The 27383-nt window shown below is 37.7% G+C and overlaps 1 protein-coding gene across 3 annotated transcripts; it reads right to left on the reverse strand.

The window, feature by feature from the left end:
- On the reverse strand, positions 1-26924 carry LOC577732 (stAR-related lipid transfer protein 3). Of its 3 annotated transcripts, XM_003723381.3 has the most exons (12): positions 26669-26924; positions 25969-26013; positions 21227-21478; positions 20591-20749; positions 19424-19483; positions 13887-14055; positions 12790-12909; positions 11215-11342; positions 7531-7686; positions 6541-6716; positions 4937-5141; positions 1-391 (listed from the first exon to the last, which is right to left on the reverse strand). In XM_003723381.3, the coding sequence occupies exons 1-12, from the start codon at positions 26681-26683 to the stop codon at positions 281-283; spliced, it is 1596 nt and encodes a 531-aa protein (XP_003723429.2). In that variant the 5' UTR covers positions 26684-26924; the 3' UTR covers positions 1-280. The 3 variants fall into 3 exon arrangements, with proteins under 3 accessions (XP_003723429.2, XP_011681721.2, XP_783037.4); XM_011683419.2 differs by lacking the exon at positions 25969-26013; XM_777944.5 differs by lacking the exons at positions 25969-26013; positions 26669-26924 and adding an exon at positions 22088-22539.
- Between the last annotated feature and the right edge of the window lie 459 nt (positions 26925-27383).

A 27383-nucleotide genomic window follows, 5' to 3' on the forward strand; every position in this document is an offset into this window, starting at 1 on the left:
TTTGAATATTACTACATGTAGCTCTGTTCAATAGTACTCTGTTTACAACTTAACCAAAGTGCACATGCCATGAACACATCATAATGTGCTCACTTATCAAACTCCCCTCCCTCCAAAGAATATTCACATTGTGACAAATGAAACATGTCTACAGTAACCATTACATAACAAAAATAGGGGAGAAAGGATCTTCATTCATCCAAGAGTACTGACGTCCGATTTGGTCATTGGCTGGCATCCAGGTGACATTATAACACGCTTGTGCTCCGTCTCACCGTCGTCATGACGAGGCAGTGCCTCGTTGCTGCGTCAGGTGGTTGAGGAGATCCCGGTAAGAACTAATAATAACTCCGCCCATCACTGGATCCATGACAGTCTGTGGTGTCCAAACCTATAGACATACACACATGTGAGACAAAATGAGACGAGGCTACTTAGATCTGGGTCCAGTATTATAACATTCACTACCAATATTAATATGTTGTGTACGATGTGTTAAACACATCAAGGGAGCACTGATTTTTTTTTGTTTGGCCCTCAGTAATTTGAAAAATTGCACCCTCCCCCTTGGCATTCAAGGGGGGGGGGGGTCATCTCCAAAACAAGGTAAAATTAACGTTAACAAATGTAAAAATACACATTTTTTTTCCAGGGGGGGGGGCCTGCCCCCCCCCCCCCCCCCCTGGATCCGCCACTGAGGTGGATGTCCAGAGGATAGGTGTCTGGATACGAGTTTTTACATGTGACATGTGTAAGTGGCAGGAGTAGAATACAAGGTCCTGAGCTTGTGTCTGGAGAATCACATTTTTGCAGAACATGCATGACCCCTTTCAGCATAAGAATATCTGCTAAGAGCGGTGACTGGGAAAATTATTTCTGTGTTATATTATGATGCACGTATGATCCATTGTTTGTGGTGAAATTTTACTTTTTGTTCATAAACATGTAACTTATATATGTTCTGTTTATTTTTAAATTCTTACTGCAGCAAAAGAGATACATACGGTACACCAAGATGGGGGAGTACTTGGCAAGAAACACTGAAAGGTCATAACATGGCAGGAAGTGAAATTGCTGTCATAATTACTTTCCCAAACATGATCAGTAAACTTCTTAGAAAATGAAATTAGTCTGTTCATTAACGAAATCCTCAAACATGTAGAGTGTTATTCACACAGTCTAAAATTATTTTAAGTTTATTTTAATAGGCATAACCGTCCATCAATTTCAGGCATGAATCCCATTTATTAAATAGCTACTCTTGGTAACCTTGAGATCTGGTTATGACAAACAATAACAAAATCCTGGAATTCAATTAGAATTATAAAATCTGTTGTACCAACTTGATAGAAAATGCATTTGATATGAAAGTTATCAAGAAAGGAAGATTAGCCCATGAATAAAACATGCAGTCCGATGTATGTGCATCAGAGTATGTGATTCTCCCAATGTTTGGTTAAGTATGTATTCAATTTTTTATATAAATAAAAAAGAAAGAAGAAGAAAGAATGCCTACATGTAATAAACAAATAATTTGCAGGTTTTTTAAAAACCAATTTCCCTTGATATGCAGTTATTTTACTATCATAAATAAATATGACTTTTAATTCAACTTTACAATTATTCCATTGTACTACAAGACAATACATTTGACATGATGATGCCCATGAGATATATGCACACATACAGTCCACTTTGAATTTACAAAATACCATGCTTATACTCGTGTAGTCCACACTGCATGTCAACAGGTCACTTGATGAAAATGGACGAGAATGTTCTCACGCTATACATGAATTATTTTAGTAACACATCGTGCATACGGAAATTGGCCTGTCACTAGCAATTAATGATGTACCATAATTCATGTTCCCTCATTCATGATCCAAGGATATCTCAAGGTCACCAAAGCTTTGCATGGAATTGATCAATATATATTTTGCAGAAGGAAATCTCATGAAGAAAACAAAAATTGATGTTGACAAACTTTGAAACATACAAAATGTGATCACCAATTCTAATTTCACTCTATTTATTTCGGGTTACCACGATTGTGAGAGGTTTAGTTTTATGTGTGAATCCATCCTAAATATATCATTCACATCATTTTATGATCATGACATACTAAATAGACTCTTGTATATTCTGGGTTTCCAAGCTGATAAACCAAATTACAAATAAACAGCCTTGCCCTTGACGATCCCTTCTGTGCACTGATCATTAGGGTATAACGCATACAGGTCGAGAGTGATATGAAATTAGAAGCAGACTGATATCCCACTCAAGCGTTCTTATGATACTCAACATGGCATCTGATCTATCTTAATCATTATAGCTATGTTTACACTGAACTGTCATAGTTGAATTACAAGCCGGACAAGCATTCATTTCAACTTCAAGCTGGCATAGCCTTTAAGTCATTTGCATCCACACACAGCACATAACTTTAAGCGAGGACTCCCCCACTCGCTCCCCCCCCCCCTTCTCTTCTCGTAGTTATTGCCCTAACCTTAATATATCTTGTGGTTAATAACTTCTAGTAAACTTACAGTTTAATGACCATGAGTGTGTCTACAAGATCCCTAACTACAACATATCTATAAAAGTTTAAAGCCATGACTTAAAGTTAAAGTTAACAGATTGTCGTGCGAACCTAACCATTTCCGTGACTTCACCTGTCTCATAATCCCTCATGATTACTTGAAGGTCTGATGTAGAACTCTGGAAGTGAGCCAGGTTTCTAGATCAAACCTGCCTTCCTTATAAAACAGCTCTTCTTTGACTGATATCAAGGCACCAACAAAAGAGAGTACAGGTGTGACTATTTATGCCTATACAAGTGTGAGTCTTATCACATACATCATGTACATATACATGTACTGAGTGGACAAAAAGTTAACCACCACTTTAAAAATGTAATCTTGAGTTTTGGTAGGTTCCTGTAGGTTCCAGAATGCTGTAAACTATATAGCATCATGATTTTTACTTGCACGCCACTGTTTTATTGTATATAGAAATTGTACACCTTTCTGTTGTCTGCACCTTCACCTGCTGTCACAACACATCCCATCCCAGTATAGCTTGGAAAAGCTGCTTTAGGGATTACCTCATCAAGTATCAAGTATCAAGTATCAAGAGAGCTCGGAAACATGTTTCTCAGAGAATGAACTAAATCCACCCTGATTATTCAAAAGTACAAATAAAGATGTGGTAGGAAATGTATGACATAGTAGTCAAATCTGCTTTAACACACACCTGAATAGAAAAACAGCATAGAAGACCATCGATCTACAAAACCCCTTTTGTTTCCCTTTTGATTCCCTTTATCAGTTTTTCTCATTTAAATCTTGTACTAAAGAAACCTGTATGTAACAACCACTTACCCATGTTAAGACATATATTTTTGTCTTCTTTAAACATTCTATATATAAAGGTTATACTGTACTTATATTACATTACAAGAATAAAATATTTCAAGTTCTGCTCTGAGCCAATTAGAGCAACACCCTTTAATTTTCTCCCAGCATCTGTAGGTGAGTATTACGTCTGATTTCAATATGGGGCTGTCAATTCAATGTAGGATTCACAATTGACAGCGTCCCCACCGGCAAGACGCGACAGGCAAATTTTACAACTTGCAGGTCGACATCTTTCAACCAGTGCAGCGCAGCAAAATGCTAGCTCCCGATCAAATTTACCAAAGTGGTGCAAATTGTGTACTATTCATTCAATGGGATATTCTGATATCAGCACACATTTTTAGATTGATTTTGGACGTCAAAACCCCACCACTAATTGATTCTGAACGAAAATTTGGGCCTGATTTTGACCGAAAATAATACAAATGGTCGACTTTCGCCAAAAAAGTGATTAAAAGGACTACATTGTTCTTGAAGGGGGTTAACTTGATCACCTTTTCTGGCACCAAGGCACATATTTATATAGAACAGGCCCATCAAATCTCCTTTGCTGATTAGAATATTACCCATGTTATGGTCACTTTTGGCAAAAAGTGGCGAAGATGGCCAAAACGTTGTGAGTCAGGTCAATGATACTGACATTTTTAAAATTGATCCAAAATTTTACCCCTTGTAAGCTATTCAAACCTTCTCCACTAAAAATTCTAATTAGATCCCCATATCTCATAGGGTAATGCCACAGCTGATATTTTTGTCGACATTTCCCATAATGCATCACATGAAATCAACTAAACACGGGTGTCGGTAAATGGCGCTGTGGATTGTGTATCCACTGTAATGCACCATTCAAGGACCTTTAGGCATATTGCAGGTCTAGACACACTCCGTAGCCCTTACATGCAACCCCTTGAAGTAAGGTGCAATGGCATAGCACAGGGTTCCAGATTTGTCCAAAATCCAAAAATCAACGGAAAATCGGCGTAAGAATCTACACAAACAAATGTAGGTATACTGAACATTTTTGTAACAACTCTGCGCACAGCTGGCATTATCTGTCTGGCTTCTTGTTCACTGCTTGCTGTGGCATGAACGGTATGAATTGAACAATCTGTTTAAAAAAATTGGCGTTATTGGATCAACATCTCATGTGCATCAGGCTAAACACACTACATGAACATATTGGCTTCTATTGGTAAATCAATAATGATAAATCAAAATCGATTTTAGCAACTGTCCACCAAAAAAAGTATATTCTAATCTCAATTGCATTAACTTCATCACATAGATCACTTGAAGTGAATATGCAAATCATACAGAATATGCTAATTCGAAGGGGTTGATGGAGTTGAGTATAATAAACCACAAATTCGGATCAAAGGTAACCAATCGTCTTGATTTTCTTATTATATTAATATAATTTTAAGTTGTGAAAGGGGAAAATGTGAGTTAATTGCCCCGACCCAACAATATTCCCAAAGGCCTTGATGTCAGTGACTGGGTTAGCTGGGCTAGATTACCTTTAGTTTTATATCCGAGTTGATTATCCAGATATATCTGCAGTGGCCCGGCCTATCCTGTGCAGGTTCTACCACCCATCCGCTTACTCCGATCTCACCCCTGACATGCTGCGGTACCGGTGGTTTGTCCGGATGCTTTACAGCTATGGCGCTAGACACGTAACGATCGCCTCGCTGCTCACACAACCGTACTGTTACAAAGTCCCTGTTAAGAGAGAAAACGGTGATTCCATATGAACTGATCATATGATTTGAATAAATTGCAGGATCATGATGTCACACTTCATAGTCACACAAAAGTCCCTATTTGGAAGCGATGGATATGCACTGTATATGCTATGTACTTACTGACTTATTTGTTATCTGCTCCATATCCTTATGAGGTGGTTCTACATGTGTACCTCTTTGTGAAAAAATTACGTTTTTCAACAGTTATGCAGTTTGCTTTCAGGACGGGTCTTTCCGTGCGTGCACTGCATTTAAGTTACCTCATATTGCAAGAATACGTTAATTGTGAATAAATCTCATTGGATTATCAAATACCTACAGCAGCCCAACATCCAACAAGGGGCCACTGAATACCACACATGGAACTTGAAACAGAACAGGAAGACTGGGGTACATGCTAATTTTGTGCATTTTTTCCCATTTTATCATGACTGTATAAACATGGACCATATATGGCTGGATGATAGAATTGCTGCATAGGGTCCAAGCCCTTTCAATTCAATGATTTCTTGGCCTTTTTTTCCATTAAGTAGTAGACCTGACATTTAAATCCATTCCCTTAGAGTACAGATTTTGTTGTTTTCTAGATGTTAGTATCATTTAAAACAATGGACAATTCAGAAAAGAAAAAAAAAATAATGTTACAAGCTTAACTGCAGAGAGAAAAATCAAGTACCGGTGTATTGTCTGCATATGATCAGAAGATTGTGAACTCAAAAATGATGAAATCTTAAACTAAATGATATGATCATCAATAACTGGAGTACATGGTGATGTATCTTCCTTTCTTCTACTATACACCTTTACCTCCAGGGCCCCCGATATGATGCATACAATGTCTAAAAAGGGGTTTATGTCTTGGACTCTTTCTGCTTCTAATAACCCTAAATCCCATTCCATCACCCACTTTGACGTTCATTTACACTTAAAATGGTTTTTACTTTGCTACAACAATTTTATAAGGTGGTCAATGGGTATGAATGGTGACCCCACAGTTACTCCTGCCACAATTGCTCAGGATTTACTTTTTTCAAAGGTAGAGGGTTAAGGTTAGGGTTAAGGTTAGGGTTAAGGTTAGAGTTAGGGTTAGAGTTAGGGTTGCAATTAATAATAATAATAATTGTAAATTTATAATGCGCAGTTTCTATATGTATATACTCAACTGCGCATGACATAAAACTTGGATATTATTACCCCGGCTTTAGCTGTGCTGCCATTATAGCGCTCTAGTTTCAGGTTAGGTATAATATAGGTTCCAGGGTCCAGGTTAAGAAATTTGATAATGTAGGAAATTGATGCATAGCCATGGTTGCAGGAGAAAGTATCGTACAACCATATGAACAAGGCTTTCCTTCTGTCTACACTTGACTTCCTACCTGCTGCTGAATACACCTTTGCCTCCAGGGGCTGATACGCTGTATAGGATGTCAACAAACGGGTTGATGTCTTGGACTCGCTTAGCTTCTAATAACGCTGAATTCCATGATGCTGATTCGTCAATGTTATCCCATATTACTTCAACTATTACTTCCGGTAATACAGGAAGAATTGCCTGAACAAAACAACAAAAAACAAAGAAAATTAGGAGTAGATACACGGAGTACACTGAAAATGAATAAATAAATGTCCATAAAACAAAAATAGAAATAAAAAATTAACAAGATTGAAGTAAATTGGAGGTCTCCAAAGAAATAAATGAAATGATCCATCATTTTACACAATTTTGTTTGTCATATTACAACAACAATATAATTTTGACTGTTGTAAGCCAGGAGGACATGGAGCTGTGGAAGTGTTGCAGTATAGTGATCGATTTATTAAATTGACTCTTAATCTAAGGGTTGAGGGTTCGAATCCCAGCCCGGCACTAATGTCCTTTGGCAAGACATTTCTCCACATTTGCCACTCTCCACCCAGGTGTAAATGGGTACCAGGTAGTTGCTGGGGTGATAATAATTACAGGGCCCGCATGAAGAGCAGTATTAATACTAATGCAGCTACCCCTGGGTTTTTAAGACCAAATTATTTATTATAAACCCAAATATATTTTGTATACATCGTTTTGACCTTCAGGCTCATAAAACAATATACAAAGTCACAAAAATATTTCTTTTCTTAAAATTTCCTGAAAGCTCCTGTCTAACTTTATCCCTGCCAATTACAGTCATGAAGCTTTGGTGTATCACAAGTGCTTACAATCATGTATCTGATATCCGTGTATTCTGAACCAATGTATGTATTGTATAACAATGTACCGGTATGTATTTTGTCCTAATGTACTGTTGTTCGTGTCTGATGATAATCTAACCTCGTGGATTTGTATCAATAAACTTGAAACTGAAACTGAAACTGCATGTCAAACTCACATCTAACTTGTATAATCTCTGAGTTATCCCTGGGTAGGTTCCACAGTAAACTGTTGCATCTCCTTCACTGCACTCTTTCTTCCATATCTCTGTGTTGTCAAGGATACCTTGCAGTTGGACCAGCGCATCCTTGGCCTTCTGGATGTATTCTTGCTCCTGTGAATTACAATCATTTAGTTACTAATTTGACTCCTAATATTCTTAATTCTGCAGTCGTAACAATTTAACAATATGAGACTATCTCAATTCTTCGTTCAATAACAGTGTTATTAATAGATTGTATTGTTTATTTATTTCATATCGATAAGCAGTAGAGTAGATATTAAACATGCGCATGCCCACTCAAAAACCAAGTTCATGGAACATTGAAAAGTTCCCTCCCATAAAGTTTGTTTGTGGGAGGAAACTATTTGACCTTTGAGCAAGCACACATGAATGCACATGTATAAGCTATCCCTCCTGTACTAGCTATGTTCATATTTTTTTCTTCAGATAGGTTACTATTGTACCGACTGGTTTCAAATGAACCTCGCTAAGCGTCCGTAGCATGCTTCATTTAACATGATGAGTTTAATGGTCATTACAGAATACTTGGAACAAAATTTTCTCAATTTATGATGAAAGTGCATATAAATTTCTATTTCTAAACTCAATTTTTGTTTTCTTTCATACAATAAACAAAAAAAATCATAATAAAATTACAAATATCTTTCTAAATATATGTATACCTCCATATGTGCAATGTGGGTCTATGGGAAACCTGCATAAACTCTTTATTACCTTTGACATCGTTGATGACAAATATACCGGTACCTGTCTTCTCACTTTCCTTTTATAGCCTTTTATCACAGTTTCAGTTAGCAAATGATATGACATAATGATGACACACAGGCTTAAGGACACAAATCACCCATAAAATACATACAGTATATCGTTTCAATACATAAAAAAATTCCCAGGCCCCACAATATTTATACAAGATAACCTAATGTTTATGGATTAAAAGAGTATAAAGGGGAAAAATTAGTTTCATATTACAGCCTCCATGAACTTTAACCTGGTGTTTACTTCCATATATGTACAGATGTATTGATCTTCCTGCTCATAAGTCACTTTGATTATCCATTTTGAATGTAAGTAAACAAGTAATATTTGCAGGTGGATTTTGAATTTAGTTAACTGCCAGTAATTGAATTTAGTTTACTGAAACCCTACACATGCATGGAAAGATAGTTTGATGAACTCTGTAGTATAACCTACAATTTAGAATTTTAAAAGTTCTGTGAGCTACACATACAAGGCTTTGTCACTGCTACTGTGCATCCATAAAATTGTGATTTTTTATTGAATTCCCAAGCACATGCATGATACATGAAACCTGAACATTCACTTTGGTACCAAATCATGTGATATCAATATCTTTTCTACTATCCATGATTGAACATAAAAGGACAGGTCCAAGCTATTTGGATTGTGACGTACGGGACATTCAGAGACTTTAAACAAGAATAACAACAGATGAAATTATTCATATGGCTATCTTTTGGTATGAGTCTGTGGCTATTATGGGCTAGTTCATTTGTTGAAAGTTTTAGTTCTGACCAATTCTTTAATTAATTATTAAAAATTAATTAAAGAATTGGTCAGAACTAAAACTAACCACAAACTCATACCAAAAGATAGCCATATAAATAATTTCATCTGTTGTTATTTCTTGTTTAAAGTCCCTGAATGTCCCCTATGTCACAATCCAAATAGTTTGGACCTGCCCCAAAACATTAATGAAATGCACTATCATAACAAAAAGTTTCTAAGACACTTTCATTTCATTTCGCATTTCCAATAAGTGTCATATATAACTAGATGGAACTTCGACTGCGCGCAGTCGAAATGATGCCTCCGTCATAGAGCAATTTTACAAATCAAAACAGAAGAAATTGTTCAAATTCAAGTTCAATTGTAATTCATTAACAGGTTCTCAGAATATCGTGATTACAAGCAATTTCTCATATACATATATGACCCTTTGATCTTTGACCACATGACCCTAACATCTACTCAGTTCATTGGCTCTGCAAGATGTCCCGAGTTAAATAGTAATCCATCTGTCAGTTCTAATGAGAATGCATTCACAAGCTATTTTTGCATACATAATGAGCCCATGACCTTTGACCTTTGACCTCATGACCCAAGAATCTACTCAGTTCATTGGCTCTGCAAGATACATACATGATCTAAGTTTGGGAGGAATCCATCAATCTGTTCTAATGATAATGCGATCACGAGCTGTTTTTGCATACATAATGAGCCCTGTGACCTTTGACCTTTGACCTTGTGACCCCAAAATCTAATCAGTTCATCGGCTCTGCAAGATACATACATGACCAAAGTTTGGCAGGAATCCATCAATCGGTTCTTCAGATAACGCGATCACGAGAACGGGACGTACGGACGTACGTACGTACGGACGTACGGACGGACGGACAACCCGAAAACATAATGCCTCCGGCTACTTCGTAACGGAGGCATAATAACTTGTGACAATGAGTCAGTGTACCAAATCATATGACTCCAATTTACACTTTCATGTTATGCATAATCTGACGCGTGCATGAGCATGTAATCCATATCCTTTCTAAATGAAGACAACGCGTAATATAACATCCAAAGTCCAGATTATTTACGAGGCTCCATTTCATCAATACAAATATAATAAGATTTTAGCAATCAGGTACGAGATCAGCTATATCTACCCACTTTTGGCTCCACCAGTGTTTTTAGTAGGCTTGAATAAACACAAACTGTATTAGAACTTTCAAATACCTACACTGTATGATGGGGTGTCCAAGAGGTTTGCGTACATTTAAACAAAAAATTAAGATTTCTCATATACATGTACTGTACTTCACAAATCTAGTTAGGTTTGATGGTTTATTTTACCTGACTGCTCAGAAAGCATGCGTATGCTTTAAATAAGTAAGCAGCAAGGGGGCCGACGGCTTTAAATCCTCTCTGAGGTACTTGTTAATGAGGTTGTAGGTAATTATATGTCCCTCTTTGAACCAGAGATGCCAACCTCTTGACACAAAAAAACAGACTGAGTATCCTAAAAATTCAGATTTTCACGAAAACTCGACACGACCACTGGCTCGTTGGCCCCGTGCCAGTAAAATTTCAGAAAATTGTTTTACTGGTAAGTACGGTCAAGTAAAATGTTTGCTCTTTCATTGAATTTAATGAGAAAATTGTAAACCAAAGTTTTTGTTGGGGTCGCGGGGGTTTACTTGTATAAGTTTCTATGTGATTCTGGGGTTTTTATGGGTTTAATTTTTTTGTTTTCTGTTTGTTTTTGTTATTAACTCAAGGCCCTTGAGGGTCATCAGAAACTGTCAAAATTACATCAAGATATTCTGCAAAACTCTTTTTTTCATTGAGTGAAAAAAAAATTCTTGTAGGCTTTAAACAACTTTAATGATTGTGAACAAGAGGTGCACTAGACACAACTTGCTTCTGGCTACTTTCAATATTGTTGCATAAAAACTACTACGAAACTACCATTTTACAAACAGAGACGATCTCTTAAAATAGCTTTTAATGGGTTTTAACTAAATGCTATTAACCTTGAAGAACCAAAGGTGCTCTTCCAAACTAGACACAAGAAAATGAGCTGATAATATAACTTACATCAACTGATGCTGCTAGATCTATAGTACTTCCCCGTTGACTGTTTGGTAGAGACTGAAAGTCTGCTGTTCTTGATGATTTAAAACTGGAACCTGATAGCTCACTTGTTATAGACTCTGTATCGGAACCTGATGCGTACAAACAAAAAGCATAATAGCATATTATTTTAAATATACAAATTATACAGGCATGTAACTTTCATAAGTTTTGTGGGCGGCTCATGTGGCTAAAATTAAAACTAGATTCAATCACAATATGAAATACTTGTGATTTGGCAAAGTTTTATGCTGTAAGATTTTCTAGTTTTACAGTCATTTTGCTGACCATGTTATAGAACTTTTAAATGATTATATTCACACTCCAAACCATACTGAGATACAAAATATTGCCCATTAACAGAAACAGTATGATAAACACATCATAGCATTACTGAAATAAAATAAAACTAGATGAAACTTCGACTGCGCGCAGTGATGCCTCCGTCATAGAGCAATTTTACGGAAGAAATTTTTCAAGTTCAAGTTTGGTTGTAATCCATTAACAGGTTCTCAGAATATCGTGATTACAAGCTATTTCTCATATACATGTATGACCCTTTGATCTTTGACCTCATGAACCCAAATGCAAGATACATACATGTCCTGAGTTTCATGGTAATCTGTCCATCTGTTCTAATGATAATGTGATCACAAGCTATTTTTGCATACATAATGAGCCCTGACCTTTGACCTCATGGCCCCAAAATCTAATCTATTCATTGGCTCTGCAATTTACATACATGACCAAAGTTTGGTAGGAATCCATCAGACGGTTCTTGAGATAACGTGATCACAAGCAATTTTTGCGTACATAATGACCCCCTGTGACCTTTGACCTCGTGACCCCAAAATCTAATCAGTTCATTGGCTCTGCAAGTTACATACATGACCAAAGTTTGGTAGGAATCCATCAGTCGGTTCTTGAGATAACGCGATCACGAGAATGGGACATACGTACAGACGTACGTACGGACGGACAACCCGAAAACAAAATGCCTCCGGCTACTTCGTAACTGAGGCATAAAAATCAAATTCTGGAATTTTAAGAACTGTCTAAAAAGACCAAATAAACTTGAACATACTTTAATGATGGAAAGTCTTTCAGAGTGTTTTCAATAATGCACAGAATGCTCACAAAATTAGGAGCTGAATATAACCCTAATAATAAAATTCTGATATACAGTGACTGCTTTTAATATCCACTACATGCTTTTTCATGAAATATGGTCCAGCATTAAAACCTCTAATCTTCTCATCAACACCCTCATTACGGTTCGCAGAGAAAACACATAAAAATAAATAGGAAAGAGAGCAAGAGAAGAATGGAATGATGGCAACCTCTTCGTGAACCTTACAGTGACTATAATTAGACTAAAATTTACAAGCTTGTAACTTCACCAGATAAAATTCCATGAGATTTAGACATGCAACAAAACTTCTGATCTTCTCAGCCTGACCGTTCACTATACTTTCCTGAGGAAACGCACACACAAATGCATGAAAAAAATGAGAAGAGAGAACTAGAAAGAAGACATACCTCTGGGTGAATCATAGGGTGAGTAGAAGGCCTGTCCTCCTGGAAGATCATACCTTCTGTCGATGGAGTTATCCAACAGAGGGCGCCTTTCATCCGTCTCTAAAGAGTGCGCCATCAAGGCTGCAGGTGATAAACATGAGGTGAGAGATGAATAATGCAATAATACAAATCCATCAAACTATCTGTATTTACAAACGATCTTACTTAAACAATGATTAAAGAAAAAAGAAATTAATGGAACTGATCTTCTAGTTATGAAGAGATCGGTTGCTCTACCTCCCTCCCTCCATCCCTCCCTCGGTGCAGCTCCCGTAGACTTGGCAACCATTGTGAGATCGGTTGCTCTACCTCCCTCGGTCCATCCCTCCCTCCATTCCTCCCTCGGCGCAGCTTCTATAAACTTAGCAACCACTGTGAGATCGGTTGCTCTACCTCCCTCCCTCGGTCCAGCTTCCATAGACTTGGCAAGCACTGTGAGAACGGTTGCTCTACCTCCCTCTCTATCTTCCCCCCTCCATTCCTCCCTCGGCGCACCTGCCATAGACAACCACTGTGAGATCGGTTGCTCTACCTCCCTCTCTACCTCCCTCCCTCGGTCCAGATTCCGTAGACTTGGCAACCACTGTGAGAACGGTTGCTCTACCTCCCTCTCTATCTTCCCCTCTCCATTCCTCCCTCGGCGCAGCTGCCATAGACAACCACTGTGAGATCAGTTGCTCTACCTCCCTCTCTACCTCCCTCCCTCGGTCCAGATTCCGTAGACTTGGCAACCACTGTGAGAACGGTTGCTCTACCTCCCTCTCTATCTTCCCCTTCTCCATTCCTCCCTTGGTCCAGCTTCCATAGACTTGGCAACCACTGGGAGATCGCTTGCTCTACCTCCCTCTCTACCTCTCTCCCTCCCTCTCTACCTCCCTCAGTGCAGCTCCCATAGACTTGGCAACCACTGGGAGATCGGTTGCTCTACCTCCATCCCTTCATTCCTCCCTCGGTGCAGCTTCCATAGACTTTAGCAACCATTGTGACACAGCTATAAACATGGAGAACTCCCATTTCTATAAAGCTTCAAAGCAATTGAGCCTCTCAATATGTCTTACCTTCCTCTAATAGTTTCTTTTCCTTCGGTATAACTTGGAAGTCCAAGACCCATAGCTCAAGCCAGGCTAATAGCAGGCTAGTGAGCAGCATTACAATAGCCATGAATGTATTAGACGATGAATTAGACGATGTCTTTGGAGCACAACCCGAGGGAAAACCGGTCGTGTCCTGCAGGAAGATTGAATCAAATTGTTGAAAAAGGGGGACAAAAGGAAGTGTTAGCAAGGGTGTTTCAACCTTAGTAATCATGTAGAATTGGTTGACAGCCGACAAATTAAAAGTTGATATAACATATGTATGTAAAATTGTGCTTCACAAATTATTCTATTAGTCATCCAACTGGGATAAACACTGCTCAGTCATAAAAGGGATATTTTAGTCACTTTGTGTATGAGAAAAAAAAGAGTTTATGCATGCATCTCACTGACATGAGATCCAACAAATAATTTTTCCCATGCTGAAGGCGATGATGAGAACTTTCTTAATCCTGACTTCAATATTTAATAATCAGATATGAGGTTATTGCAAAGACATATTTTCAAAGAAGGGATGGTAAAGCCATCTTAAAGGTACTATGTCCCATTGGCAGTCCCAAAAAATGAAAAGGTGAAATTCCAACGGCAAAAGGAAAGATTAGTGCTGTAGCCGAACCGCCGAACCGAACGGAAGTTCGCCGAAAATGGCACTTCCGAACCAAATCGAACCGAACCGAACGCAAAGGCTTGGTTCGGATGTTCGGCAGAAAAATGTAAACATTTTTGCAAGCTAATAAACTTGTCATTTTGTACCTAATTTTCATGTCATGATTGCTCATTTTATATTTACTTTTTTCCCATTTTCCGCCTTTGTGATTTATGCCTATCCAGTGGTGGGCGCGACTTCACTGGCGCCATTCAAATCCCAAATCCTGACCACGCTACGTCGCGATCGCAAGCCATAAACAAGAATACATGTGCGTGATCAAAACATGTTCAGCTCAAGCCCATTCAACAAAAAAATAATATTTTAATTGTAACAATATCGGACAAATTTTGCAATATAAATAATGAAATCTATAATAGTAATACGCTAAGGCTCCGCGGGGGGGCATGACGTCTCCGCCGGCCTTTGTATTCTATTGTTTTTTAATGAGATCGCCGACCCAAGTTGGTGCAGCTATCTCCTCCTGAACCCTGCCCTCGGGGTACCCGTGCCCGGTGCCGTCGTCCGCGGGAGAGTCTACTCTGTGGAATTGGCTATACTCCGCCCGAGGTCCTCCTCCGTGTCGACGTCCAGGGCGAAAACAGACGCGATATGCATAATGCAGGATATGCGTGACGACAGAGATACCTCATGGATATTCAACATTGCATCCGTAGACACACGACCGATGACCATCCACTCACATTAAGTTGCGTGTTAAATGGACGATGCACAGGGTCGGGCTTACCCGAGTAAAGCATCTTTCTATAGGATATCCTTTGTAGTAGCTGCACAAGCCACAGAGATACACACGAAGCTTCCCGTCCACGTCCAAACTTAGAGACCTATTTCCATCATTATTGCCGCGATTTTTATATAGTTTTCGTGAATGGAGGTATGAAATCAAAGCTTATTTTGTGATTATTACGGCCATGTATACTAAATTTTGATTATCATTTTCTAAAGGAAAGTTTTCACAAGAAAACCATTGGACTGACAGTTTAGTCGCAAGCTGCCTTCAGTCAACACACAGTGCAGTGCTGCTGTGCAGTGTGTGAGAGTTGAGATGAGCTTGCAGGAAGCTCCAACACAGGCACCGCGCTCCGCAGGCGTCCGACGCCTGCGGCGCCGGTGTTGAGCTTCCTGGAGTGTGTGTGAGTTCAGCTGAGCTGAGCTTGAGTCGAAGAGATTTGACACTTTGAAATTGTTATCTGTTGGTTTGCATCATTATTGCCGCGATTTCAATATAGTTTCGTGAATAGATTTACGAAACCTGAGCTTAGAATTAGTAAAAGTATTACTAATGTCTACGTTTTTAAACTTCTGTCTGATTTTCTTGTGAAAATTTTACTTTGAAAAATGATTATCGAAATTCATGGTCAGAAATAATCACAATCTAGGGTCTATTATGTTACAGTTCTTGCATCAAATCAATGCATGAAAACTTAATTATTGAACTAGAAAAATGTTGTTTTTTTAAAAATAGGCAATTATGAAGTAGGAAGCCTGAAACCTTAGCCTACTAAACAAATCTCAACAAAGTGTAGGCCTATCCTTTGATGAATTAATGAAAAAGTAGCCCCAGAAAAAAGAGCCCCCGAAAGTTGAAAAAGTAGCCCCCGAAAATTTCCCAAAAATTTGAAATGGAGCCCCCTCTAGAATCCCGCGGATTTCCGCGGGTCCTGAGTTGAGTGTATATATAATATAGGCGTGGGGTCCACGGGTTTCAAGGGGCCATAAACCCCCGAAAGCTCGGGGGGGTTTAGGCGTTTAATTAGGGTCAGATGAGCATATTTTTAATACTTTATTTGTGACACTTGCGGGTCACTAATTGGCGTGGGGTTAATACGTAGAGTTGCGTAGTGTTGCGTACCAACTTCGCTGGCCTACGTTACTATATGCTGAGGGACGGGAAGGGGTACGCAAGATGAACGAAAACAATTCAACATGTTTAATTTTTTTCGCGTACTTTCGACGTAGAAACTTGACGCAGAAAGTACGCCTGTTTACGCAACACTACGCTACATGACTACGCAACAGTAAACTATACCCTACGCCAGATCGACAAAGCAGTAAAAGCTTTCCAGTAAGCAACCATAAGCAAACCTGTACGCCAGCTTACGCATAACCTACACAGGGACAATTTTCCCATTAATACGCAGCCTAATTTCTGCGTAGTCGGTACGCCACACTACGGAACTCTACGCAGTTCCAGTGGCTTAAAGAATAACTACCGGTACAGTTGGATCGTTTTTTTTTTTTTTATATAAGGCTAAATTTTAAAACAAGGGAAACGCTCTCGGCGGTCTCGCCTGCATAACGCAATTCAATATGATAAACCAGAACGTCATTGACGTAGCGCTCATCCGCATCTCACAACAACAAATATCGTAAATTTTATGTGGTACACTTTTGAACTGGTCAAAAAATAGAAATTTGATGCCCTGGAAGGGATATAATTTCATTTCATTTGCATAAAGTACCATAAATAATCAATGGAGCAAAATCTCACAATTCTGTGTAGAAGTTTATTGTTCCAAATTTAGCTCTACCAGATAAGGCAAAATCGGTCAAGAAATGAGGGAAAAGAAGCAATTTTTGTTATTTTTGGAATAAATTTGCATAAATTATCATTATTAATTAATGGAGAACAATTTCAAAATTTGGTGTAGAAGTTTAGTGTACCAAAGTTAGCTCTACGATATATAAAGCAAACCAAATCAAAATCGGTCGAGAAATGAAGGAGAAGAAGCCTTTTTTGTGATTTCGAATAAATTTGCATAAATTAGCATAGATAATGAATTTCAAGATTCTGTGAAGAAATTTTAAATTCCCTCCTAGCCCTATCATATGAAACAATCAGAATCAAAATCGGTTGAAAAATAACGAAGAAGAAGCATTTTGAAAATCTTAATGTTGATGCCACAACAAAGTCTAAGTTTGTTGACCTTAAATGGCCTTTGACCTTAACTTAGTGACCTGAAATTCTACTCACATGATTGGGGAGACTTGATAACCCTATAGTCCAAGTTTCATTGACTAAGAACTTATACTTTCAAAATTATATCAAAAATTCAAAAACTTAACCTTAGGTTAAGTTTTCGATGATGATGCTACAACATAGTCCAAGTCTGTTGACCTGAAATGACCTTTGACCTTGACTTTGTGATCTGAAATTCTACTCACATGATTGGGGATACTTGATTACCCTATAGTCAAAGTTTAATTGACTAAGAACTTATACTTTAAAAATTATACCAAAAATTCAAAAACTTAACCTTAGGTTAAGTTTTTGATGTTGACGCCGTCGCCGTCGCCGTCGCCGTCGCCGTCGCCGTCGCCGCCGCCGTCACCGGAAAAGCGGCGCCTATGTCTCGCTTTTTGCTACGCAGGCGAGACAAAAACATGTTTAGCGTCCTGTTTTTCGAAAAATGGGAAGGAGGAGGCCCTTTTTCTTCTTTTTTTTCTTTCAAAATGGCTCTCCGTACATTTTCCCTGACATTCGGGCTATTTTTCAAGATGGCGGCCGACAATTTTTTTTTTTTTTTTTTTTTTTTTTAAATCAGAAATTTTAGCAGTGCTCTTCATGTTTTTTTTCTTTCAAAAAAAAAAAAAAAAAAAAAAAAAAAAATAGGAGGCGGCCCCCAAAAAGGAAGCAAATGGGGACGCTGTTTTTTTTTCTCTCTCTCTCTCTCAAAATTCAACAAAAAAAAAATAAGAGGCGGCCCCCAAAAAGGAAGCGGGCGGGGACACTAAACATGTATATTTTTTTAATGGCCTGAATGGCAAATAAAGTTCTTGACGATCTCTATATATCTATTTACACCCCCGCCCCCCTCTAGAATCCCGCGGATTTCCGCGGGTCCTGCTAGTAAATATATATTATAGTATTTATTTATTCAGGAAAAATAGGGATTTTATATTTTTCCTATTGAAAATAAAAACTTATAAAAAACAGTTATTGATGAGCCTGATTTGCTATTCAAGATGGCATTTTTCATGACTCTAACATTAGCAATGATTAGACAACAACCGTCTCGGAAAATCTTTAAAAAATATCATTTATCGACAAATTGAAAACATGATTCTTTTAAAATTGAAAATAAAACACGATTCAAGACGGAAATGCGAATTTAAGTAGTACTTTTCTTCACAAATAATTACGTTTAGAGCAGTTTTTGAATGTGAAATTCGTGCTGGTCGGAAGCAGTGTGCAAAAGTCCTCCGTGCTGGTCGGGCCCGGCAGGCTAGCCGGCCCGCCCAGTGCCAACCGCCGTGGCTATAACGCTGCTCGCTATTATATTACCGAACCCCGAACCGAACCAAGTTCGGGTGAAAAATTGCCGAACTCTGCCGAACCGAACCGAACACGAACATAGCGTCTGACTTACAGCACTAGGAAAGATCATACTAATTTAGAACTTCCCCCAAAGCAAAAGAGCTTTTTTGTGGAAAAATAATGACTGCTAGTTCTCGAATCGAATTTAGCGATTGTGGTCGTTTAATTAAATAGTCTGATTTTCATACCGTTGTACCGAATGGTTGTACATTTTGTGGTGTGCAAATATTGATGTAGACAAATGCTCATGTACTTTTTACAGCTCATTTTATGTATGTGATTACCAAATAAAAAAAGAAGTCAGTCAGTCGCTCGATAGTGTCTGACAGTGAAGTCTAGAAAGTAAACCGGTTTCCTTGCATTATTGGAATACTAGGACACTGCTAACGTTTAAACTTCACAGATAGGACATACCGGTACTTTATATATTCATAATTCCTGCAAAAAGAATACACTACCTTTAACATTCATGCAAAGATAATCACCTGGACAGTAACCTAAAACATAAATTCTTACCGTTAATGAGTACAGGAAAATCTTGGCCACTATTAATCCAGTGGTAGCAGTTGTTGTTATCTAGAAATATAGGGAGGGAATAAAACATCTTAATCATTGATTGGATAGGAACATACATTTTGCAGGACAAAATAACTGAAATTTTTCCTTTTTCTTTCAGGTCACACCTTACTTCTGGTCAAAATGCTCAAGAAAAGGGGTAAAGTGATCAAAGTGATCAGAAATTTCCATGTGTTCCTAACCTAAACAAAGATGGTCATAGAAAGGAGACACATACTGATGTCTGTATTAAACAAAGTGCTTGTACATGTAAATGGTATATGTGCAGTGTGGCAGACAAGATAAGCACAACAAAGGCCAAATGCTCTTTGATAAAGTGGGTCACACAAGAGTATCTGTAGTTATAATACTTTCAGGTTACAAAATGTGGTCCCTTGCACCCCCCCCCCCCCCACCCTCCCCCACAAATTCAAGTATAAAAGGCTGATATTCCAGATTTAGTGGGGGAGAAATGTCAGCTTTTAATGCACAGGATGAATATCTCAAAGACAAAGCTATAATCAAATTGATCAGGGTAACAATTAAAGGCATCTTTTAACAATGTTAAATCTGAGATGCACGGCCCTACGTGTTACCAGTGTCTGTGATATGGTGTAATATTGAAGACCTAAAAAAAAAAATCACGCTTCAAAATGATCAAGAAGTGCCTCAAAAGAGTAAAAATCTTTGAGTGACTGGTTTTACCACACTCGTTTTCCCCAATAGACTGTAGTGTTATGAAAACCGTTTGGTGAACGATTTTCAAAATTTGTAATTCCAATCTTTAATATCTTGATAATCAGACAGGCGATCGGCTTGTAAAAGTTATGGAGTTCCTGACTGACCTAAAGGTTTATAATAATCACTGCAGCATGAGCTAAATCCAGGATTTTGTTTCAGAATCTGAGACAAAGTTACCAGATCCCTTTAAGGCTCTTTCACATATGACGGCATACACCACAGCATTCCCCTCTTTTTTATGATAACATACATGTTGGGGTAACATGCTTTTCATCCCCACCTGCTATTCATTTACACATAAAACCCCACCTTGGTTTCCTGCATCATGCGTGAAAGAGCCACTAACCCAGTCTCCCCTGTGTAAAAAATGAGAAAATGAGATCTTACTGCAGCAAAGATCCAGTGCTTGCTCTTGAAGAGGGCATACGCAAGGAGGAGAACAGCAAAACGGAAGAAGGCCATGGCAACAATGTCAAACAACGAATAGTGGAAGTCATACTTCTGGATTTGACAGGAAAAGCCATCTTTCACCCCAAGACCAACAAGCTGTGAAATGGGAAATAGGAGGATTATTCTTTACAGTACCATACATTCATATATCATTATGCAAGACATATATTCAATCTTTTCCTCACCTCCGATACTTCTATTTATGAAGTTGGTAAATGAATTTTGATTGTTCATCACTAGAGGGACTTATTTCATACAAACTCATATCAAAAGAAAATAACAATTTCTGTTCTTTCCTCTAAAATTCCCTAGTAAAAGTTTGATTGCTTAAGTGCAGAATACCCTGACATGCATCTGTTTGGTTTACTAACTGATGTGAGGGTAAGGGTTATGGTTACGGTTATGGTTTGGGTAAAGGTTATGGTTACTAGGTTTTAGGGTGAGTTGGGGTTGCGGTTAGGGTTCGTGTTAAGGTTAAGGTGAAGGGGTTGGGTTAGGGACCTAGAATCAAGGTCAGTGTTGTTAGGGTAACTTGTGTGGTAGGGTGTTTGCCGCTGTTCCCATTTTACTAACCTGGATGAATATAAACCACAGAACAGCTGTCAGCAACAGGTCAAAGGTCGCAAGTAGGCAGAAGACCCTGCGAACTGCAGAGAAGCTGGTTTGCACTGAGGGTAACTGATTCTCCGAGATTGGTGGGTGAGTTCCATTGGCCTGCGTGGGTGATCGGATGATAGGAGAATCGTTGGAGGCATTGCTGTATATCAGTTGAGCGGCAGCCCGAGCTTCCCGCTCTCTCTCCTCATCCCCCCTCGGCATGATGTACTGTGTGATAATAACATCATAAGGTCAAAAGGTCAATGCATGTCAATGATGTAATGATTTCATTTGAGTGAATTAAGGGAAATAAGACATGATATATGAAGCAAAAGGGAGAGCTTACTGTTTATAGTTCAATACTGTTCAAGTTCATGCAAGATCATGGTCACCAAGTCAATTCTGACCATTAATTTGTTTTAAAGCTTCACTAATTACATATTGCACATCTTCAGTCATCGCAAATGTTCCATGTACATGTAAATCATTACAACTAAAGTAACAATTTTCAAGGTATGTCTTCTAATATACTACATTCATGTAGAAACAAATTTAATATTAAGAAGGTGAGACATGAGAAGCATTATTCATGTTAGCAGAATGTTTTTTTATAAATCAAACATAGTTATATGAAGGATAATATGAATGAAACAACAGCAACATCACACAGAATATACTTTTAAACTAACAGATGAGGATTGGGTTAATATAAAAATGAAAGAAACATAATGCATTAATCCCTTTATGATAGAAACACTACATCATCATCATAGTATTACTACATACACAAGGAAATGAAATACAAAGGAAATTGTTACTGAATGATTAAATACTTACAGCATGTCCATGAGGAAGTTGGGCCATTTGCAACTACAAAACAGGCCTACATTTTACATGAATTTCAATAACAGATGAATATGCACAATAATAATCCAATCAAGGCATGTATGATGTAGACCTAACATACAATATGTGTATCTTTGAAATGAACTGCAGTGCGTACAGGATTTTTTTTTTTAGAGCTGATTTGGAGCTTTCAGCCAGGCTGAACTTTGTTCATGCATCGAGCAAGTCAGCATGAAGTGTGTTATTTGTTTTTGTACAAGACATCCAAAGTCCATGATCCCTCCTCCTCCAAGGTGAAATGTTTTTATCTAAAAGACTATAAGTTCATTCAAACTATAAAATTGCTTGGGTTTATTAAGGGTATTTGTACTTCATCTCTAGTCAATTGTCTGTTTAGCCTAAGTGCCATTAGGGACTTTTAGATTTGCACGAAGACAATGTGGATTGCTACGGTCGACGTCCTTTTAATGCACTGCCTTGAATGGACGCCACACGTATCAGTCCACGCAAATCTAAAAGTCCCTATTGACTACATGTATGAGAGCTTGGCCTATCTGCTTATAATTTGGGCACATTTGGTGAATCATCCAAAAGTTTATTAAAACTTTCAAATTGCTTGAGATTATTTAGGGTATTTTTAATTCATATTTAGTCGATTGTCTGATTAGCCCTAGTGCCACTGGATAGGAGAGCTTGGCCTATCTGGTTAGAATTGGGCACAGTTGGCGAATACTGCTTTGTTTGGCAAGCCCAAAACAAAAGATTTGATGCCACGTTGTATCCAACTGAAACCAAGTTGGCCAAACTCTATCTACAAATTCCAAGTATATAAATGTAGTAATAACAGAACTTGCAGAAGGAAATGGGAGTAATTAAAAGCAGAAGCTTATGAACTGTTGAATGCAAATAGAAACTACATTAATATCAAGTGCTTGGTCACTTGAACTTAAACTTAAACTAAAAATGAGGTAAAAATACAAAAGACAATCTGTGCAGCACTTTATGGATAAGTAAACATTTGACAAGCTCACTACTACTAGAGCAAGTTAGTCAGTTCCAACATTACACAATCACCAAATCCATCTTTCTTTTCTTGTGTCTGAATTGAATATTTTCTCTATCAAAATTCTTTTTTTGAATTTTCTAGCAGTTTCCATTTGAAACTGATATCTGCCCCTAACAGAAACCTTCACCTCAAAATATTCATGCAATGTCCCATGCTTTCATTTTGGTGAATTATAGATGTAAATGTTTTTGTACATGTGTAGTACATGTACATTGTGTCAATGAACTTTGTTAATTATAGCATATGATATAATTAATTGGACAGTCATGCTGATCTATCTTCTTTTGTCAATACTCCAGCAAGGATCAGATTTAAGAGGCAAAGGTCGCCTATGATTTTGAAAAAAATTACGGTATCTCAAAATCAACAACTTTTGTGTCTGGCTTTAATGGGCATGGCAGTGATTTGCAAGGTGAAAATATCAAAACTTGTAAAGAGGGACCAAATGTTGTTTAAAAAATATCATAAATGAAAACTTTCATACATGGTGGCAAAATATTCATTATTATGCAGTCACGTTTCCTTTCAACTTTGAATTTTGCAACTGTCGGTGTTTTATTCACCCCATTTGTTATGTACAAAATGAGGGCTTCAATTATCACTCACAGAGAGAAAGCTTGTCTGTTGATCTGAAATTGTGCACATACTTTTGATTATTTGATAATAAACTCATCTTGCTGCTACAAATACATATTTAGATTTATAAGTTTTTGAGGACTTGCAAATCCATAATAGGAGCTTTAAAGGCGTACATGTAGTCATGTACTATAAATTATTATTCAGTCATGATCATTCATTAGTCTTTCAACAAACAAACAAAAACAAAACAGAAACCAACAAAATTGGATGTTCCTGGAAATTTTGGTCACTCAATTTCAGCATCAAATATGAAAGAAAAATGTATGTTATTATGAATCATAGTCATATTACAGTAGGCATGACACCAAAATCAATGTCAACTCACAAATGGGAGATTTTTCTTTTATAAATATCTTTATTAGCAAATAGTCTTGCTTGCTCTAGTTTTTAATGTCTCATACACCTGTATATACACTGCAAGTTTTTAGTAAGCAAACCTTATTGAAATTATGAAATGCTTCAACCATCCTTAAAAATATATAATGTATACGTAATTCAGTTGGAGAAACAGTAATGTAGAATTTCTTTTTTCCACAAAACATAAAGTTGTACAACACTTCAGGCTAACAAAAATACATCATCTCTTCATGTCACATGACTATGGTTTCATGCCTTATAAGCAATACATATTTCAGACTTATTCTTTTTCTACAATATAAAACAAAACAAAATATTTAACTCTTAATTTAACCTAAGGCATGGCTCTACACTAACTTTTGAGGAAGGGAGTCCAGATTCAACTTTTTAGAATATATATATATATATATATATGCACGAGATCTGCGTATTTTTAAAATAATTTTGGGGGTCCAAACTGACATTTAGGGCACCCATGTGTCCTGGGCACCTGTTGGCATGGAGCCCTTGTTTAGGCTACTGAATTCTCCCATCTCTAAAGGCTTAATACAGAGCTCCAGCCACTAAGTTACTGTAACCTGTAGGCAATGGGTTGGTTTTTGAAGGGCAATCCGACCTCTGTAATAATTTCGTTCGTATAAAGCAGAAGAATAAGAGGAACAGAATGGCGAAACATTGAAATAAATCGGACCAATAATAAGACAGTAATGGGTGTTTGAAATATGAGATCACTAAAGCTACCGGTATATGCGAATCTCAAATCAGCCAATCTGGTTACTGGATTGCGATGTAGTCGCAGATAACTTACGTTTGATAACTTTACAACAATTTCGTTCTTTTCGTTCAAACTTTCACCAGTCTGCTTCTCTGATTTTTCTACTTTCTTTTAGAGTAGTTTGCTGTTATAGGGTTGGACTTCCCTTAAAGGCATTGTTTCTTAAACAATGTTAAATCTGAGATGCATGGCCCTAGTGTTATCAGTGTCTGAGACTGTAGTGTTATGAAAAACCCCGTTAAGAAACCGCAAAATTTGGTTTTGATTTCCAATCATAAATATCTTGATAATCAGACAGGCAAACCACAAAATTTGGTTTTGATTTCCAATAATAAATATCTTGATAATCAGACAGGCGATGGCTTGGAAAGGTCACGGGGTTCCTGACTGACCTAAAGGTTTATAATTATCATTGCAGCATGAGCTAAATCCAGGATTTTGTTTCAGAATCTGAGACAAAGTTACCGGATCCCTTTAAGTTTAGAGACACACTGCTTTATAGGTTTTTGTTTTCATCTGGCAGAATAAAGATTCCCCTAAATCACTTCAATCGCTATTACGAAATTTCAAGATCCTGACTATCAAGTTGCTAATTAATACATTGACATGTAAATTGTACATGCAAATTAATAATAATAATAATAATGATAATAATGATAGCCTAATAGTCCACTCCAAATTTTATTAAACCGAAACGGAAATTCTTTTTGCCCAATTGATCGTGAGCCCGGCAGCCACTGAGCAGCGCCAGATCGACGTTGCTCTATCCCTTACTGTTGAACGCCTAACAAGGTAGCAACAACTCCCATCTTTTAACGTCTTTTGGTATGACGCGGCCGGGGTTCGAACCCACGACCTCCCGGTTGTGCGGCGGACGCTCTACTGACTGAGCCAACACTCCGGTAATACATTTAATGTTAGTATTGCACACAAGACACACCATATTCCTGTATTACATGTACGTAGTTAGTTTGATATGGATGGAATGGAAAGGAAAGCAATGAAGTACTGTAGGAAGAATAAGATGCAACTTGCATTGTTTGAAGGAGCTGCAACATCAAGCATAGGACGATTACCAGACTGTGTGTGAGTGGAGGGAAAACACATATTACATCACAAATACAATGGGACTATTTGTATCACCGAAGCCTAGGAATTTATTTCCTGAAAAAAGCCTCCACGTTGATGCACTGTATCTGTACATTTGTTTAAATGAATATAATTGTTTAATGAATACAAGATGACCAATACCTAGACCATTACTTTTACATGCACAAATTCCTGTCCCATTCAGTTAAACTATTAAACATTCATATTATGCTGTACGATAATTCAATTAATGAGCCGTGCACATGTACATGTAACTCTCTTTATTAATAGCAGCCATAACCCAAATGTACCATTGCAATCCACTCAACCGTGCATGCTGAACATGATACTTCCGTATATCAATTACAGAAAAGAATCCATGCACATGAATATGTGCTCATATCAATTACAAAACAATATAATACAAATAAATCACAACTGAAAAGATATTTTTAGTGCATGTGGAGTGTCTATTCAGGCTGCATACATGATACATGTTATAATTCCTATTTCCAAGAGGACATGCATACATGAATATAATATTCTCCATAAATTACTGACCCCTATAAACAAAGGTATATTGAATGATTATTCCTTTAAAATCCCCAAAACTAGAAAAAGGTAGAATCTAGATTGATGTACTTACAGTGTTTATGGACATCCCTGTAGATGCAGAATGCAGAGCTCTTTAGTCCCAGTGCATGTATTCATGTACGACTGAGCACTACAAAAGACTGGTGGTTCTAAAGACCATTTAAAATGATCACATGAGCGTCTGTTGGAAAACAAGGGCTCTGGAAATTATTGTTGATGGTTTCCTTCCTGCTTCACCGCTGGTTTACTCTGTGCACATGGCCGGTGGCGGCGAGTCACACAAATGACGTAATGCACTGGAAGCAGTCCTTTACAAGAACAAATAAACAAATGGTAAAGTTAGTCTACAAAAGAAATTTAAAAGGAAAGGAAGGAGTTATTTCATCAACAGGTGCCTTTTAACAATTTGGTTGACAAAAAGCAAAGTCACTCCAAAGAGATATAAGAAATAAGAATATGAATAAGAAAAAGTTAGGAATAACAAAAAAACCTTTCTCACAATTTTATCTTCATGTCACTTTACTTAACTGAACACAAACTGGACATGTACAGAGCTACCAAGTATCATGCATTAGGCGTGACATCACGCATTTCCATGGTCTCAAAATTCTCTTACGCACGACGCGCGCGCTAGATTTTGAAAAAATGCTATACCTTATACATGTGTTATACCCTCGCACGCGCACTCGCGTTCCGAATCATGAAAATGTCACGCATTGCCGATCTTTGAACTTGGCGTCTCTGCACGTACAGTACATGTACAGGTA

Source organism: Strongylocentrotus purpuratus, unplaced genomic scaffold (assembly GCF_000002235.5).
Source record: "Strongylocentrotus purpuratus isolate Spur 01 unplaced genomic scaffold, Spur_5.0 spur5_scaffold_6, whole genome shotgun sequence".
Classification (NCBI taxonomy): domain Eukaryota; kingdom Metazoa; phylum Echinodermata; class Echinoidea; order Camarodonta; family Strongylocentrotidae; genus Strongylocentrotus; species Strongylocentrotus purpuratus.